This window comes from Alligator mississippiensis, chromosome 15 (assembly GCF_030867095.1).
Source record: "Alligator mississippiensis isolate rAllMis1 chromosome 15, rAllMis1, whole genome shotgun sequence".
Lineage (NCBI taxonomy): Eukaryota > Metazoa > Chordata > Crocodylia > Alligatoridae > Alligator > Alligator mississippiensis.
Window position 1 is genome coordinate 31,483,746 of NC_081838.1, and position 19,039 is coordinate 31,502,784.

The window sequence follows — 19,039 nt, forward strand, 5'->3', positions numbered from 1 at the left end:
CTCCTGTTCTTGCCAGCCCTAGCCCCACCACCAACATCGGCTTCTGCAGGGGCTCACCAGCCCCATCCCCTCCACCGACGCTGCCACTGACTTTTGTGGGTGCCCTCCCCAGACTCAGGAGGCACCAGTCACCCATGCCAGGAACCCAGGGAAGAACACTCTGATCTTGCTACATGGTGGCTACACAAGGTGCCATGGTGCCCCGGGGTGCCTTGAGATCTTTCCAAGGATGCCACACCATCGTTAGCACTGTTAAGTTTACAAACATGATTCACAAAACAAACCTATAGATTTCAAGAAAGACTCCATAGTTTGAAAAGCATTTTGCCCTGTTGGGGTTTTCTGAGTTCTTTGCAGAAGAATTGCTTGATTATTTTCTATAGGATAAGGAATGAGTGAAAACGAAGAGTTGGAATTTACTGAGGTAATTGTTTTCTGTACCAATTCTTCCTCCTCACTTCCCAGGACCAGAGGTGTCTCTGGAAATCATCTGAGATAGACTGACTGGAAATTTTCTGACAAAACCAAATTTCATTAAAAAATGCTGGTTTGCTAAGCATGAAATGTATCCTTTCACTGAACCCAAGGCTGTGTGTTGAAAGAAAGTTACCTAGACCTTTTGGAGGTTGAGCACTTGATCCGGGAAGCTGGAGCTTGCAGGTTCACTGCTCTTGGCTGCTGGGTCTTCCTCACAAGCAGGGATGTTGGGAGCCCCTTGAATTTGATGCCTGTTTGGTAAGCTGTCTTTCTAAGTCTGCTGCAGAAGTGTTACTTACCACTGGGGCTGAGGGCACATTGCTGAATTCAGCAAACACAGGAAATTGAAATCTGTCCTTGTACATGTGGAGTAAAAGTTGATGTATTAGCAGGAATTCTTTGTATTCCCATCATAACCCTTATCATTTCTGTTCCCTTCTCGGGCATGAACTAAAGAGACTAAATGGACCAACAGAAACTAAGCTCCACAGTTGTGAAATAATTCATCCTCTTGCGCCTTACTCAGAATCACAAGCTACAGTCTTTTCCCTTTGTAGTCTTCTTTACACTCTATGTGACAACTTGGCTGGGAAACTTCACTATCGTTAGCACAGTAATCTTAGACCACCGGCTCCACAGCCCTATGTATTTTCTGCTGGCCAATTTAGCTTTTCTAGATGTCAGTGACTCCTCAGTCAATGCACCCAAGTTACTCTCCTGTCTCTTCCTCCAGCACAAAATTATCTCATTAAATGAATGCATCCTCCAAATGTTCTTCTTTCACTTCATTGGGGGCACAATGGTGATGATGGCAGTTGATTGGTATGTGGCCATGAACAAACCACTGAGATACTTGATTATCATTAGTCAGGGTATGTGTGTAGGAGCTAGTGGCTGGGACATGGGTAGGTGGATTGATTAGCTCCATTGTTCAGATTGGCCTGATCTTCCAGTTACCATTTTGTGGACTCTATGTCCTGAATAATTTATATTGTGATTGTGCCCGCCTGGCCTCAAACATCTGGTCACGTGTGGCTCTATTCTGGATGTTCGATGATGTTCACCTTCCTGTCCCTGGTGGTCCGCCGAGTAGGTGTTCACTTCCGGTATGGTCTGCCCCAGCCCCGCCGGCCATGACTTTGAATCTTACTTCAGTGGAGGGTCGAACCACTCGGAGTATCTTGACAGTGGGACATCTGTCTGGAGGTCTTCTGTGAGGCTCCATCTCCCCTCTACCTCGCCCTTATACCCAGCCTTGGTGGGTCACTGTTGTCCTCTTGGCCAGCCTCCTGACCATTGCCCCAGCTCACTTTTGCGGAAGGGATGAGCCACCCTGCCTAAAGTGTAAGCAGCCTGCAGTATCCTAACTGGGCCACGAGGCTGCCGCCTTTTCCCTAAGGCTAACAACCACCCTCTGGCATATGTAAAAAGAAACAGGCTCCCCAAGTTCTGACCCTCAACCCCTCCGAAAAGTGGGCAACACAAAATACACCAAAATAAACTACTGATACCCTTTGAGGGACCCAACTGTCCCCTTGCTAGGCCCCTTGGCCAAGTTGCTAACAACTCTCTCTCGACCCTATGGGTCTATGCTCGGCCCTATGTGTGGCAGGGGTAGCCTGCAGATTCCACCCCGATTCTTAACTCTTGTTGCCCAGCCTTTGGTTTCTTCAGCCTGCTGTGGTCCTCTGGTGGATGCCTGTCCCCTCATCCCCCACTTGGTCGACACTACATCGCCGAATGCCGGGTTTTGCAGCACCTCACGCTGCTCTTGTCTCCCATCCCCCACCTGGTGCGACTCTTTGGCTCCTCCAGTGCCCTCAACGGTTCCACCTGGTCTGGTGCCATGACCTGTACTGGCCTATCCAGGTCCTCTGCTGTGGCCACTGGTGTTGGGGTCTTCCTGCTTCCCTCTGCCCTTTTGTCCGGGTTCCCAGTGTTGAGGAGCCACCTTCAGCTCCTGGCTCCTTTTGCTGTAGCCAGCAGTCTCTGGCTTGCAGCACATACCAGCACATCCTTCCCTGTTGGGGGAAGCAGCTTCTGGCTCCTCTTGCTTCTGCCAGAGCTTTGGGGAGGCACCTCCTGCCAGCGTCCCTGCCGGCATCAATCTGCTGCCCCCTTCCTTCTTGCCAGTGACCTGTTTTATTTCCGCTGGCTGGCAATCACAGCTGACATCACCAGCTGGCCGCAACTGTATAAAGGCACGGCTGACGAGCCGTACAGGTTCCTCCCTCAGTTCTGGCTCCACCGTGGGTCCCGCTGTAGGTAAATATCTCCCTTCATCTTTTCTTTTTCTTTCCATCCTCTCTGAGTGTTCCAGACCCTGGGGCTACCCCCTGGTATTTTGGGGTCCCTCCTTCTGTTTCACCCTGTGACAGTGATATCCCTCAAATCATCAAGTTGGCCTGCACTGGCACCTATTTTGTGGAGTTACTGATGGTCTCAAATGGTGGGATGCTTGTTTTAATCTTCATTATCTTATTTATTTCATACACTGTCATCTAGTCAACATAAGAGCTCATGCTATAGATGGGAAGCACAAGGCCATATCTACTCGTGGAGCCCAGGCCACAGTGGTGTGTTTAATATTCATACCCAGCATTTACATCTATATTCATCCATTCAGAAAATTCCCCATGGACAAGTTGGCCTCAGTGATTTACACCACGATTGGTGTTGATTTCCTTGTTTAAAAGGGGATGCTGTTCAATAAATATGAGGTGGTTGTTTTCATGTCACTGATTCTCAAAGTGTGGATAACAGAATATAGCAGTGAATATGGCAGAATATGGTATTGTGCTGCAATATTGCAAAACAAAATGGGTATTTTTTTTGTAGTCTTTTTGATAATATTACATATTTTGTTTTCCCTGATGTTCTTGTATGCTCTTGTACCCTGGGAAAGAATGGGTTAACATTGCCCTTAATTTGATTGGGAGTGAAGATGGGGCTCTACCCTAAGTGTCTCAGTTCCTAGAACAACAAGCATTTTTTGGGGGGGGTGATCTGTTATCAGATTAGTGGTTGGCATAAATTTAGACAAGCTTTCAAATAAAAAGTGTTCATCTTCTGAAATGCAATTACTCCACCCCTGCAAAAATAAAAATAAAAATAAAATAATCCTTGCCACTTACATATTTCCTGCTCCATGGTGGTTGCAACATGTCTGAAACATTACCATCAGATTCTAAAAGAATATGATGGATTAATTTGCAGATGAAGATATTCCTGATCCAAACTGGACTGAAGCCCCAGCAGAGGCACAATGGATTTGATAGATTTCATAGACATTAGGGCTGGAAGGGATCTTGGGAGATCATGGAGTCCAGCCCCCTGCCCAAGGACAAGAAGTCAGCTGGGGTCAAAGGATTCCAGCAAGATAAGCATCCAAAGACTTGTTAAAGGAGTCCAGAGTAGGTGCTTGCACCACCTCTGGAGGGAGCCTATTCCAGGCTTTGGCAACTTGGACAGTAAAGACATTTTTCCTATTGTCAAGCCTATAATGCTCTTGGAGGAGTTTATGACCACTGGTCCTTATCATCCCTTAGGGTGCTCCGGTGAACAGACATCCCCTCAGATCCTGATGCATACCCCTGCTGTACTTATAGGCTGCCACCAAGTCACCCCTGAGCCTGCGCTTTTCCAGGCTGAAAAGTCCCATGGCTCTCAGCATCTCTTCATAAGGCCTATTCTCCTGTCCTCTGATCATGCATGTGGCTCTCCTCTGGACTCTCTCAAGCTTCTCCACATCCTTCCTGAATTGGATGCAGTACTCCAGCTGTGGCCTCACCAAGGCCGAGTACAGTGGGAGGATGACATCCTGAGATTTACTTGAGAAGTGTCTATGGATGCAAGCCATAGTTTGGTTTGCTTTACCAGCTGCAACATCACATTGGTGGCTCATGTTCATCTTGTGGTCAATCATGACCCCCAAGTTTCTTTTGCCCTTGGTGCTAGTAAGTGTAGCACTGCCAAGCCTACAAGCATGCTGCGGGTTTTTTTTCCCCAAGGTGGAGTACCTTACATTTGTCGGTATTGAAAGTCATCAGGTTTGTATCTGCCCACTTTTCAACTTATCCAAGTCAGCCTGGTTCACCAGCCTATCCTCAGGTGTGGATACTCTACCCCAAAGTTTGGTGTCATCGACAAACATGGCCAGTCCACTTCTGACACCAGTATCCACATTGTTGATAAAGACGTTAAAGAGAACAGGTCCAAGGATGGAGCCTAGGGGAGCCCCACTGGTCACAGAGCACCATGATAATTCCTTTCTGTCAGCCACCACTCTCTGAGTTTGGCCTCAGAGCCAATTCCCTAGCCATCAGACTGTAGTGTAGCCGAGGCCACTGTTGGCCAATTTTTCCAAGATGAAATCATGGGACACCAGATCAAAGACTTTTTTGAAGTCCAGATATATGATGTCAATCTGTTCTCCCGTGTCCATGTGATGTGTCACCTGGTCATAGAAGGAAATGAGATTAGTCAGGCAAGACCTACCCGCAACAAACCCATGCTGGCTATCCCTCAGGATGTTGCCATTAGCCAGCTGATCAAGAATGGTTTCTTTGATGATTTTTCTAGAATCTTTCCAGTGATGGAGGTCAATCTGATTGGCCTGTAGTTCCCTGGATCTACTTTCCTCCCTTTCTTGAAGATGGGCACCACATTGGCCTTATTCCAATCTTCAGGTATTTCACCTGAGCACCAGGAGTTTTTGAAAATCTTTGCCAGTGGCTGAACTATAATTCCTGCCAGCTCCTGAAGTACCCTGGGGTGCAATCTGTCAGGACCCACTGACTTGAAGGTTTGGTTTGCTTTACCAGCTGCAACATCACGTTGGTGGCTCATGTTCATCTTGTGGTCAATCATGACCCCCAAGTTTCTTTTGCCTTTGGTGCTAGTAAGTGTAGTAAGTGGTGTCCAGCCTCTCAAGGTGTTCCTTTACAAGGTCTACACTGATGCTGGGTATAAATTCACCCTCACCCTGGCCATCCCACATCTTGCTAAGCAGGGCGGTGCCTTTGGGTTGATGAAAAACTGGCACAAAGTATCCATTAAGTATGTTGGCTTTTTTCTGGGTGTCAGTTGTCCCATTTGGTTTAACAGGGGTCCAATGTTACCTTTGCTTTTCTTCTGACTCCCCACGTATCTAAAAAAGGACTTTTTATTGCCCTCGATATGTGTAGCTAGATGGAGTTTGGTTGTAGCCTTGGCTTTCCTGGTTTACTCCCTATGGGTACAGACCAGTACAGAGCAAGCTTCCTTTGTAGTGATTCCTATTTTCTATCTTTTATAAGCCTCTCTTTTTTGGTGTAGGAGGTCCATGAGTTCCCTGCTGAGACAAAGGAGTTGCTGTGCCCTTTTGCTACCTTTCCTCTGAGATAGGATGGACATCCCTTGTGCTTTCAGGACCACTCCTCTTGAATTCCCTTCCCTGTTGAGTCATGGTCCCTTAGAGCCTTGGCAAAGAGCCTCCTGAGCTTATCAAAGTCAACTTTGCTAAAGTCGAGGACTTCTGCATTATTGACTGACTTGCCAGCTTTGCGATGGATAGTAAAAGTGATCAGCTTGGGGCCACTGTCTCCCAGCTTTCCTTCAATCTTTAGGTTGCTGACTAGATTATCCACTTTAGCCAGTACTAGGTTTAGCAGTGCTTTGCCTCTTGTTGGTCCATAGACTTCTTGGGTCAGGTAGAGCTCATCCACGTGCATGAGGAATCTTTGCGACTCTTCAGATTTGGCTGAGTGCTGTTCCCATGAGATGTCTAGGTAGTTTAAGTCTCCCATGACAACCATGCACCGCAAGTGTGTGGCCTTAGCCAGTTCCCTGGCAAATTCCAGGTCGAGCTCTTGTTCCTGGTTGGGGGTCTGTAGTAGACTCCTACCATTGTGTCCCCTGTTCCACGTTCCCCCGTGTGGAAATGTCTTTCCATAATTGGCACCTAATAGAGACATCAAAGAAGCCTCAGTACAAGAGACTGACTTGGAAAAAAAAATAAATTTCCATGGACATAAGCCCTGGGGGGCACAGGGAAATGGGGGAGAAAAACAGAAGAAAATTAAATAACCTGGATTTTTGACAGCTGCCTGATATTTGGCTTTGACAATCTGCCTGTTATACTGCAGTTAGCTGACAAATGGCATCTTGTTTAAGAAGGGCTACCTGCTTCACTGAATGTGACATCAGGTGCAGTCTTAAAGAAGAGTGCACATCCCTTAAAGAAGAAAGTCCCTGTCCAGACATAGATCCAGAATGTAGTTCACTGGGTGGAGTGGGTTGGTGGGGGACAGAGACTCAGACAGTCGTCAGTTGATGCAGGGACCAGAACTCTTGGTGTCAGAGTCCAAGAAGCTCAGGCTTTGATGGGCAACAAGACTGAGAAAGCCCCATAGATGATGAACGGCTACTAAGAATGACCTTCCATGCATTATCACCAGACTAAATTGGCACACTGATGGTATCTGCAGCAAGTTGCTCTCAGCAGATCTTAGGGATCAAAAGGGAAATGAAGGGGCCAGGTGGTGGGATGAAAAAAGGAAGAGGAGGGGCCTCTCACCATTTAATCCAGGACATTTTACTGTTTAGACTGTCTCTCTAAGTGTAGGAGATCTGGATCCTTGGGCTCCCGTACATAGATAGGCTTTGAATCTCCTTCCTCAAAAAGTGCTGTAATCACCCTTGCCACTAGAAATATTTAACTAAACACAAGAAGTCTTTTGTGGTGACCAAAGTATCAGCATGGAACCACTTCACTGAGATCTTTTGCTGCCAAATAAAATGCATTTTTCAGAACGACCACTGCTTTCTGGTACACTGTCACTGAGAGTCATAATCAGACTGTCAGTGTTGTCAGGGCGGTCACCTGCCTGTAGGGGTCAGGTGTTACCAGTCACATCAGGCTCCCTCATTTGGGTCGTCTGTATGCCCAGTGTGTCAGGATGCCATCTGTGGTGCTGACTGCTGCTGCACGCAGCCTCTCTCCATTGACAACCTCATTATTAGAGGGAGGCTCGATTCTTAGTGACAAAAGCTTGGCTGATTTTATTGCATATAGGCATAGCATTTTATAAGCATAGTCACTAACATCCATAGCCCGCCATTATGCAGTGATAACTGGATTCCTTGCAGGCAAGATATATGCATAACGTACTTGTTCTCCCTCCCTACCTTGCCCCAGGCCAGCACAATGCATCAGAGTTTAATCCACCACTTAAAACTACTTCATGTTTACAGCATGCACATCCTACTTCTCAACAATCACTAATACTTTTTGGTGACACCATCCACATCCCAGTTCTCACCAGACAGTGTAACCTTTCCACCAAACTAAGGAACCTTTTTACTAGGTTTCTCCAATTCTTGTTTGGTGTTCTGGCTGGTCTAATCATTTTCTCTATCCACTGGTCATGTGAGGCACCTTTATGGGCTAACAACATCACTTTCTCAGCACCTCTTTGTAAGCTATATAAGGTCTGCCCAATTCTGGTCTCAGTGGGTGCAGCTACATGAGACTCTAACTGTGAAATAGCCTAATATTGTGCAGTAGTACAACACAGCATGGACAGTACTAATACACTACTGCACAGTATTATTAGGCTACTATGCACTAGTGTCACTAAAAAGGGGTTCACCAGCACTAGTGCACAGTAACTCTGGTTATTGAACATTTATTTAGTACTTGATTATACAAGCACTAAATTAAATACTCAGTAATCATCAAGCATTAATGAATGTGTAGACATGCCCCAGTGTGGCTTGTTTTGGTCAATGCTGTAGCAGAACCTTTGTACAATTTGTCTATACACTGAGTAATATTTTTATTAATCCAGAGTCCAGTGAGGCCTACAGCAGTTAGCCAGACTCCTTATTTCCTGCTTAGGCTAAAATTTGTCAACCTGTTTAAGGATTGTGGACAGTAAGCACCCATTATCTGTCATGGTACACAGGCTTACAACTTTCACAGGTAGCTCAGAAAAATCTCAACTTTCCCTATAACAGCATGTTCACTTCTAATATCTGCATGAAGTTTAGGAGGCCTGTTGTGTAGGGCACTCCTCTACTTATACCTAAGACAAGGAGTCCTGACTTGCAGTTCTCATCACTTCTGATTTAACAGCTGGGTACTAGTGACATTTTTTTAATTGGGAACTGAACAGACATCCTGACTTAAAATCTTGAACCTGCCCTAACCCTTAGAAACCAACCCTCTACCATAGGTCACAGGGGAAACCAGGAGTCCTAATAGAAAATTCCCTCATTTCTAGGGCATGGACTATACTACTCCCCATGAACTCAGCATGGATACCAGAATACCTCTCTCCTGCTCAGGGCTCTTGTTCCAACTTTTCATCAGAACCACAAAACAAAAGTTTGCTCCTCCACTCTCCTTGAAGGCCAGTTAAATGCCCTAACCACCCTGCAGGTGTCAATTCCCAGCCTGAGGACTTTTCCCAAGGTGTGTTGTTTCTCTGTGTGCTTAAAGCTAGTTAAATAATAATGGTAAAAGAGACCCATAGCTGAAGGCATATCACCAACTTTTAAATGACTCTTCTTGAGACTGAATTGTCATGGTCCACTAGCCTAGCAGGTAAATAGGGTGGACCCAGGGACTACAAGTCAGAAGCCAAATGCCAAGCCAGAGAAAGGAGTCAGGAATTAGAAGTCTAGTCATCATGTCAGAAAGATAATTCACAGGTGAACTCCAAAAGCCAAACCAGGGTCAGGAGTCAGGAAACAGCTCTGCAGGCAGAATTCAAAGCTGAAATATAGGAACAAGTCAAAGGCAAGATCAGGAACCAGGACAGCCATAGATTTGTTTTTTGTTTTTTGTATTAAGGACAGCCATAGATGTTGCTAAGATAGAAGCTGCTCAGAAACTGAAGACTAGTGTGATGTGTAGGAGGACTCAGGTGCTGGTGGGGTTCCTTAAAAATAGCTCCATATCCAGTCAGAGAGGGTCAGCTGACCTTGATTAGCTGTAACTGGGTCAGCTGTACTTTATAAAGGCTGCAGGGCAGTAAAGCCTGACTAGGCTTTGCAGAGTTGACCCAGGGTATAGTGCAGGATCCTTACATGAATGACTCACATTTTAAAATCAGCAGGTTTAGTGGTATTACCTAGTAAACCTTGGGAGGATTTTCAGCATCAGTATTACTGGGAGGGTAAGAAATAAGAGGAAAAACAGGGAAAGATGTCCAAGGTTTTATTCTTTGAAACTTGACCCACTTTCCTTGTCTCTTACAAAAAACATGAACCAGTCTGAGATGTGGCTGACTAAGGATATATTCTTAACAGCCAGAGGCACCTGGTTCTGAAGTTACAGACCAGGCTGGTGATATGAAGTAATGAGTCTTTAAGCATAAATTGTGCACTGTTCTGCTAGAGGTGCACTGCTGATTCATAAATGCAAAGGAAGATGCTGTGTGATCCTCTTGACAATGCAGGAAAGATCTGGTTAGGAGGATGATGCTTAATGTTACAAACTGCTTCCCTTTCTAAAATAAAAGGCTTTCCAGACATTGGCTGTGGTTTTCAGAGGAGCCTAGAACTATTAGCTGCCCAACTCCATTGCAAGTGAGTGTAAACCTGTTTTCTACGTCCTTTAGGCTGTTTCAAAAATCCTAATTGGCCTCCTCTGTAGTCCAACACCTGACAGATTTTAATCATTGCTTCTGGTGGAGGAAGCTTGCTTCCCAGGTCTCTGAAAGAGCTATAGACATATAGTGTATTGATCTCAGAATTTAAAACTCAGAAGTATGTCGAAGTGGGAGTGCTGCAGAGAAGATTTAGGATTTTATGAGCTGAAAACACTCGCCTATGAACACTTATGATGCCACAGGAATCAAAGCTTCTACTCCATTATCCAAGCTACCCATAACTCTAAGGACTAGGGCTAGAAAAGCTACTTAGGATTGCAATGGTTGGACTAAGAAGGAAGGGATAACTCAAAGCAGCTGTAACTACCATGATTACCTGATGCTTTTTTGTGGCTGGTGCGCGCTCTCTCTCTCTCTCTCTCTCTGCACTTTGATTCCCATCCAGTGATCAAATCAGAAGTAGACATAAAACTGGGACTGCTTTCTAAGACCAGAGGATCCCACTTAGGTGTATATCTATCTGCTTGCATACCCCATATCTATCTGCTTGCACAACCTTTATCTGAATGCATACTCCTTTACCAAATCATATGAAGAATGACAGTCAATCCATCTCTCCATTTACTCTCTATCATTTGAAACACCTCATTCTTCTGACATGTTTGCACAGACACTCTGTCTGTCTGTTTTTACATAGGAGAAATGCCATGCATCAAATGGTTACAGCAACGTTACTTGAACTATGAACATCATCACTATCATTATGTTTTCCTTTACTTGTGTCTGTTTCTTGATAAATTAGCATTGATTTATTAGCCTGGTTTACATAATAAATATCACATTGAGCAAATGTTCCCAACTGGCAGTTACTTATTTTGTTCTCACATTTGTCAGGTTAGTTGAAACAACTTAGCTTATATGGGAATCAGAGAAGTATTATTTCTTTTAATCTTTTACTTGGAAATCCCTTTATTTAATGTTGATATGCTAGATGTGATACTGCATAGAGGATGTTGACAATGGGTATGACTATGGGCATCTCACCTCAATCCTATGAACTCTCTAATAGTGCAAGGGATCTCTTCACTACACAGAAAAGAAGCACACAGGGTGAACTTCCTTTCTTATATGACTTCTTGTTATCTGCAAACCAAATGTCTCCTGCTCCTGAATGGATGGGGAATGGGATGTCATATTGAGTTTGAAAAGCTGTCATTGCAAAAGGAAATCAAATGCACCTGATAAAGATGTAGACTGCTTCAGCCTCAGAAAGTGGCTCAGAATGGCATTTTTTGCTGTCACGTGTCAGAACACTGTACAAGCCAAGAACTGTCTCCTGTGCACAGAGCCCAGAATTTTAAAGGCATTTAGGGGACTAATCTATATACCTAACTTTTCCTTACTCCTTATTCAACTCCAGTCACTCAAGATTATCAAAATATCTTAAGTGCACAAGTCAGGTTGAATTATCTTTGTTTTTGTATTCCTAATATGCTTTTGATTTTTACATGCTCACCTGCCTTAATGATAGACAGACAGTCTGAGAATATGGAAAATAAAAGTCTGTTGGATTTTAAGGGAACAAATTCAACAGACAGGTTTTGTTAGACAACATAGTGTGCAGTTGCAAAGTCAAGGAGTTTTTGCTGAAATTCCCCTACCCTTAACTTGCTATTCTATTCTATTCTATTCTATTCTATTGATGCCATCAGTGCTGTTTTTCTCCCTGGGTGGCAAAATTAGGAAGAATAACATAGGGCTAGATCTAATTCTTAGGCTACGTCTATACTGATGGCCCCTTTGAGTGGAAATTTTGGCAGCATGGAGAAAACACTACTGCTAAGGTGCCATGCTGCATGCACACCCAAGCCCTGCTGGCAATTCCATACAGCTCTGCCCAGCAGCTGTATCACTAGAGCATACAGTAGACACTGAGGGCTTCAGCTGGTTCATTAGGGGTAAAAAATAAATGCCTCTGAAGAGCTGTAAAGAGATCCTCTTTTTTTTTTTCTTTGTGTTGTTATAAAAATTTGTAAAAACAGAATCCAATAAACTGAATTGTATTCAAAACCCAATTTGGAGAGGAGGTTGTATGCATCTTTGTAGGTATTGTAAAGTGCAGATCCCTTCAAAAGACATTTAAAAACTGTGAAATCTAGATGATAACTTAGAGTGGCATTCTATTTCCTTCCTTGTAATCTAAATGGACATTTTTTGGTTTTCTATGTCACTTTTTTGATACTTACTTGCCCAGAGGAATTGTATTCCTGACCATTTAGTCATGCATGCCTACATGACTACCTAGTCTCACAGACTGGTAATGCCCATTAGTGTCTAGGGCCCATTCAAGTGCCCCCGGGAATGTGTAGCACACTTATCCATGCCCAACACATGACTACAGACCTGATGCTCAGAAGCAGAAAAGCAGGTGGTCCATGTTTTCCCCTCATAACTCAGTGGCTGAAGCATCCAGCTGGAAAACAGGTGGTTCTGGAAAATAGCCCTCTTTTCCTCCCCACCGCATTCAGGTGGGTTTGAACCTAGAACTTTCTGACTGTGCAGTGAAGCACTCAAATCATCACACCACAAGGAAGACAAACCAGGCAGCCATCTGGCATTCCTTTTGAAGCTGACCCTCTGGCCACAAGAGGTGGTATTGTTCCCAACAGGATAAGGCTGAGGGTGCGTGGCTCAGCAAGGTGGCTACTGACGTAGAACAGGAAAAGCCTTAGGTCGGGGTGGGCAAAATACGGCCTGAGGGCTGGATGCAGCCTGCCAAGCCAATCTATCGGGCCCACGGGGCCCCTAAAAAATGTAGCAAATTCATATTTATCTGCCCTGGGCTGCCTGTCATGTGGCCCGTGATGGCTTGCCAAAACTCAGTAAGTGGCCCTCTGCCCAAAATAATTGCGCACCCCTGCCTTAGGTACTAGTCTGAGGTAGAAGCTTCACATATGCACTGTTCTCCATCCTTTTTCTTTTTTTAATTTTCAGTGACAATATTAGTGTCTTGGCTTCAAACAGAGTGCCAGAGAAGGCTCTGGGTACCAACTGATCTGTGGTAGGAAATCAGAGAGACCCAGGTTCAAATTTTCTCTGGGTATGTGGGTCCTAGAGCCCATGTCCTCCAGATGAGTGCCTTAGCTGTTGGGGGCAAAGATGGCATATATAAATTGATCAAACTACTACTAGGATAAAAGTAGACATATGATAACTATGTTGCTATAACACATAATGTTATAATTTTAAACCTGATTTCTCTCAGGGTAACATTATATAAAATTCTAGGAAATAACACCAATAAGTGTTATGTAGTCATCTCACTGCTGCTTTTTTATACTGATATAAGGTCAGCTTACCCCAGATAAATGTGTTGTGTAAGCCTTAAGAATAGTTAGGTGAGAAGTCCTGATAGTGTATGTCTTCATCTTTCTTTCCATCTTTCCACTTACTGGAATAGAGGTCACTAAATGAAGAGAAGTGTGAAGGGGTCATTCATTTATGACTAATTTGAAGAGCCTAGGTTTACCTTGGCTTGAGAAAAAGTCCATTATGGTGATGAGTAACATCACTGCTTATGACAGATACCTAACTAGGTACCTGGCCTGAGCGAGCAGGTGATCTTGTAATTATTCTCAAATATCTAGTGACTGATCCTAGGGGAGGAAGACCATCCCACCTATTAGCCCATATATGCTGTTTAGGGCAAGGGAATGGAAACAGAGAAGAAGGAATATATGGCTCTATGATAGATATACTGCTGTGACAGGCCAGGTGACTTTGGCTCCTGGCTCCGGTCCCCTGTGGTATTTCTGTACCTGGGATTTAGTATTTTCTAGATAAAATGGATGAAAATAAGACACTTTCATCTGTTTTGAGATCAGGAAATAAAACCCAAAGTTTTATCTGGGGGCACATGCCACCACGCTCCCATGGCGGGGTGGGGGTGGGCTCGAGATAAAACCACTACTTGTTGGGGAGCTGCGGGCAGGCTGGAGCAGCTCCCACTGCTGTGCACCACTTGTCCAGAGGCAGTGCAGCAGCTCTGCCCTGCCCTGGCAAGGCAAGCAGCAGAAAGGCATTGCCTCCACTCCCAGCACCTTCTGCTGCCTGCCCAGAGTGCATCCCCAGCACCTCCTACTCCATGCAGATCTGGGAGCACATGCCCCCCCCCCCCGTCCTCCCAGACTGCAGGTGGGAGCAGAGAACAGAGCCACTGACTGAGCTGTTCCCAAATCGGTGGCACAAAGTAGCAGGAGCCACCCCAACCACCCTCCCCATGCCCCCACACCCTCACCCCCCTGCCCTGGGTGGGCAGCATTTGCCCCAGCCTCAATCCATCCCTCACTGTGGGGGCATTGATCTGCTCCCCCGCACGCCTTCCTTCCCCCCACCACAACAGACTTACCAGCTGGAGGCAGCTATGTCGAGCATCATAAAGGAGCCAATTCCTCTTTTACAACATTGTTCCTATGGGAAAATTGGTTCAGAGTTATGGTATTTTGACTTAAGACATAGTTTTCAGGAACCAATTGTGTTGTAAGTGTGAGGACTGCCTGTATCCTAATATTTTAATATGGGAAGGATATGTCATGTGTCCTCTTTTTCCCCTTCTTATAGATGTATGTACCTGCTTAATGTTGAGTCTTTCAGGAACCAATTAAGAGTGCTAAGCGGGGGTTGCCTGTACATGCTTTAAGAGGCTGATTGAGCACTGGATTATACTAACAAGGGAAGTGGTAGATTCTCAGCAACTGATGCCATTGTAAGACTGGATTTTCTTCTGGAAAGGCTGCTAGATCCTTTACTCTTACATCTGCACTATCTGGGTTTGGGCTAACACAAAGGGCTAATGATGTAGTTACACCAAAATCATTTAAAGGATTTTAACATAGACCCCAGAAACTATTCTGCACTCAGTTCAAGTTGGACTGGACATGTTCAAGTCAGCAGGTCCAGATGCTCTCCACCCCAGGGTGTTGAGGGAGCTAGCAGGGGTTATTGCAGGGCCCTTGGCACAGCTTTACAAGCACTTGTGTTGCTCGGGCCAGGTGCCAGATGATTGGAAGATGGCCAATGTGGTCCCCATCTTTAAGAAAGGGAGGACCTGGGCAACTATAGGCCCATCAGTCTTACCTCAGTCCTGGGGAAACTCTTTGAGAAGATCATCAAGGACCACATCTGTGATGGGCCAGAATCAGGGATGATGCTGAGGGGCAACCAGCATGGTTTCATTAGGGGTAGGTCATGTCAGACTAACCAGATTGCCTCTTATGAACAGGTCACAAAAGCATTGGATGCAGGTGTTGCCGTGGATGTAGTCTTTCTGGACTTCAGCAGGGCCTTTGACACTCTCTCACCCCATTCTCATTAAAAAACTAGGTGACTGTGGCATCAATGCCTACATGGTCACATGGATTGCAAATTGGCTGAAGGGTCGTACTCAGAGGGTGGTGGTGGACGGGTCATATTCGACCTGGGGGGAAGTGGGCAGTGGAGTCCCCCAGGGCTCAGTCCTTGGGCCCGCACTGTTCAATTTCTTTATCAACGATTTGGATGATGGGGTGAAAAGCAACCTGTTCAAATTCACTGATGATACCAAAATCTGGGGTGAGGTGGACACGCTAGCAGGGAGGGCAAGACTGCAGAAAGACCTGGATAGGTTGCAGGGGTGGGCTGACAAAAACAGGATGCGTTTCAATACGGACAAGTGCAGGGTGCTGCACTTGGGCAGTAGTAACCAGCAACACACTTATAAGATGGGAAACTCCCTTCTTGAGAGCACAGAGGCAGAAAGGGATCTTGGAGTCATCAGTGACTCCAAGATGAACATGGGCCGACAATGCGAGGTCACGGTCGGCAGGGCTAACCGGACCATATCGTGCATCCACAGGTGCATCACAAGTAGGGTGAAGGAGGTGATCCTCCCCCTCTACGCGACACTAGTCAGGCCACAGCTGGAGTACTGTGTCCAGTTCTGGGCGCCGCACTTCAAGAGGGATATGGACAACATTAAGAGGGTCCAGAGGAGGGCCACCTGCATGATCCGGGGAGCAGGGCAGACCCTACAGTGAGAGGCTACGGGACCTGAACCTGTTCAGCCTTCACAAGAGAAGGCTGAGGGGGGACCTTGTGACCATCTACAAACTCAGTAGCGGGGACCAGAAGGGTTTGGGGGAGACCTTCTTTCTCCTAGTGCCCCCCGGGATAACAAGAAATAACGGCCACAAGTTGTTGGAGAGTAGGTTTAGATTAGACATCCGTAGGAACTACTTCACAGTTAGGGTGGCTAGGATCTGGAACCAACTTCCAAGGGAAGTGGTGCTGGCTCCTACCCTGGGGGTCTTTAAGAAGTGGCTCGATGCCTACATGGCTGGGGTCACTTGAGCCCAGTTTCTCTCCTGCCCAGGCAGGGGGTCGGACTTGAAGATCTACAAGGTCCCTTCTGGCCTTACTTCTATGATTCTATGATTCAAGCAGAGTTTCAAAATAGGCCTCAGAGAGGTAAGTAATATGTCATCTGGTCAGCTAAGTATTGAATGTCTTGTATTTGAAAGCTTGTCTAACTTCATCCCAACTACATAGTTGATCCAGTAAAAGACAACAGTCTAAGAAATTCTTGCCTTTCAAACCATCTTTAAACCAGTCACTGAAAATGGAATTTTCATAGATTCAAAGAAGTTTAAGGCTGGAAGGGACCTGATGAGATAATTGCTGCCCTCCACTGCCCCGGGCCAGAAAGACTGCTGGGGTCAAATAACCCTAGCAAAGTGTGCATCCAGTCTCCTTTTGAAGATCTTCACGGTAGGTGCCTGCACCATCCGCACTGGGAGTCTATTCCAGAGCTTGGTCACATGATCTGTGAAGAAGTGTTTCCTTATATCCAGTCTGAAACCTTCTTCTAGGAGGTTATGACTGTTTCTTTTGGTTTTCCCCTGGTGCACATTGTTGAATAGTTGTTCACCTAGGCCCTGATACTCTCCCCTGATATATTTGTAAGCTGCTACCAAATCCCCCCAAAGTCTTCTCTTTTCTAGGATGAACAGTCCCATATCTGTCAGGCTTTCATCATATGGCTTGCTCTTGAGGCCTCTAATCATAAAAGTGGGTCTTCTCTGGATTCACTCCAGCTTCTCCACATGCTTCTTGAAGTGTGGCGCCCAGAACTGGACACAGTACTCCAGCTGTGGTCTCACCAGTGCTGAATAGAGTGGAAAAATAACTTCCTTCGTTTTCCTTGAGATGCATTGCTTGATGCATGCCAACATATTGTTTGCTCTGCTGACTGTAGCATCACATTTTATATTCTATTCATTTTATGGTCAATTATGACCCCCAGGTCCCTTTGAGACGTGGTGCTAACTAGCGTAGCACCATCATGCCTGTCAGTTTGTTACAGATTTTTCCTCCCCAGATCAAGCACCTTACACTTTTCAGTATCGAACAGTATCTGATTCTGGTCTGCCCATTTAACTAATCTGTCTAGGTCCACCTGGATCATTAGTCTACCCTGAAGCACTGACACACTTCCGCAAAACTTAGTGTCATTGGCGAACTTTGCTAGTGTGCTTTTCACCCCCACATCGAGAGCACTGATGTAGGTGTTGCAAAGCACTGGTCCAAGTACTGAACCCTGGGGAACCCCACTGGCTACCTTCCATCAGGTTGACACAGATCCATCTGTTACTACTCTCTGGGTCTGAACCTGCAGCCAGTTTCCTACCCATCTGACCATTGAATTTTTGAGCCCATAGTCCCCTAGTTTTACCTTGAAAGCCTCATAGGACATCAAGTCAAATCCTTCCTAAAGTCCAAGGAAATGATGTCAACTTCATCTCCATTATCCAGGTGATGAGTAATCTGGTCATAGAAGAAAATGAGCTTGGTCACACATGACCTACCCACAACAAAGCCATGCTGGCTGTCATTCAGAATTTCTCCTTCTACTAGCTTATCACATATGGACTCCTTGAGAATTTTTTCAAGGATTTTTCCTGGGATTGAGGTCAGAATAATTGGTTTGTAGTCCCCTGGGGCCTCTATCCTCCCCTTCTTGAAGATGGGCACAACATTGGACCTCTTTCAGTCTTCTGGGGCCTCTCCCAAGTGTCATGAATTCTTAAAGAGGTTTGCCAGCAATCCTGCAATAACTTTGGCTAGTTCATTCAGCACTCTCAGATGGAATTCATCCAGTCCCACTGACTTATAGATATCCAGCTTCTCTAGCTATTGTTTGACCAGTTCTACATTGGCTGTTGGTAGCAGATCATCCCTTCTGTGACTATTGTTACCAGATTGGCCATTACTTTTCGGTGCGCTCATTTATTAGGGATACGTTTCTAGGGTCTTGGTAATTCTATCAACGTGCTGCTTGTGTTACTTGTGTTTCTATATGGAGCTGTATCCTCACCCCCAATGGAGCTATCTTGCAGGAATCAGTTTTAATAGGGCTGGGTTCCTCCAGTCACCAAATCAGTCATACACACACAGATTAACATGACACACCTGACCCAGCCGGGTTGATGAGCATGGACAGGCTGACACCCTCATATGCCAAGAATCAGCTCATCAGAGCAACAATAAACTGCAGTCAAACACACGCACACAGGTGAACAGAATCCTTCTAAATCCTTCTAAATCCAGCTGACACCCGCATGGGTCAGCATTCAGTTCATAAGGGCATGTCTGAGTCAAACTGGGTCAATCAGCCTGTGCAAGCCGATCCCCTTATGTGTTTCAAACTCAGCACATCCCAATCTTTGGTCTCTTGATGAGCAGACCCACAGTATTTTTGGGCTTCACAGGGATCTTTAGCTTAGGTAAAAGAAGCGTTGCTGCAGAGCATGGGAGGAAGGAGAAGTAGAGAAGGAAAAATGTACCCAGTTACTACCAGTTTGACTATGAAAGTTATTTATTGCTAAGCATATGAAATATATAAGGTACTAGTAGTAATAGACATGCAAAGG

The 19,039-nt window shown here is 45.4% G+C and overlaps 1 protein-coding gene across 1 annotated transcript in view; it reads left to right on the forward strand.

The window, feature by feature from the left end:
- Positions 1 to 1,533: 1,533 nt before the first annotated feature.
- The window catches only part of LOC102558946 (olfactory receptor 6M1-like), a 41,833-nt gene continuing 24,327 nt past the window's right edge, over positions 1,534 to 19,039 (forward strand). The window contains exon 1 of the mRNA XM_019499397.1: positions 1,534 to 1,583. Coding sequence (XP_019354942.1) covers positions 1,534 to 1,583 — 50 coding nt within the window. The remainder of the gene's footprint in view (positions 1,584 to 19,039) is intronic.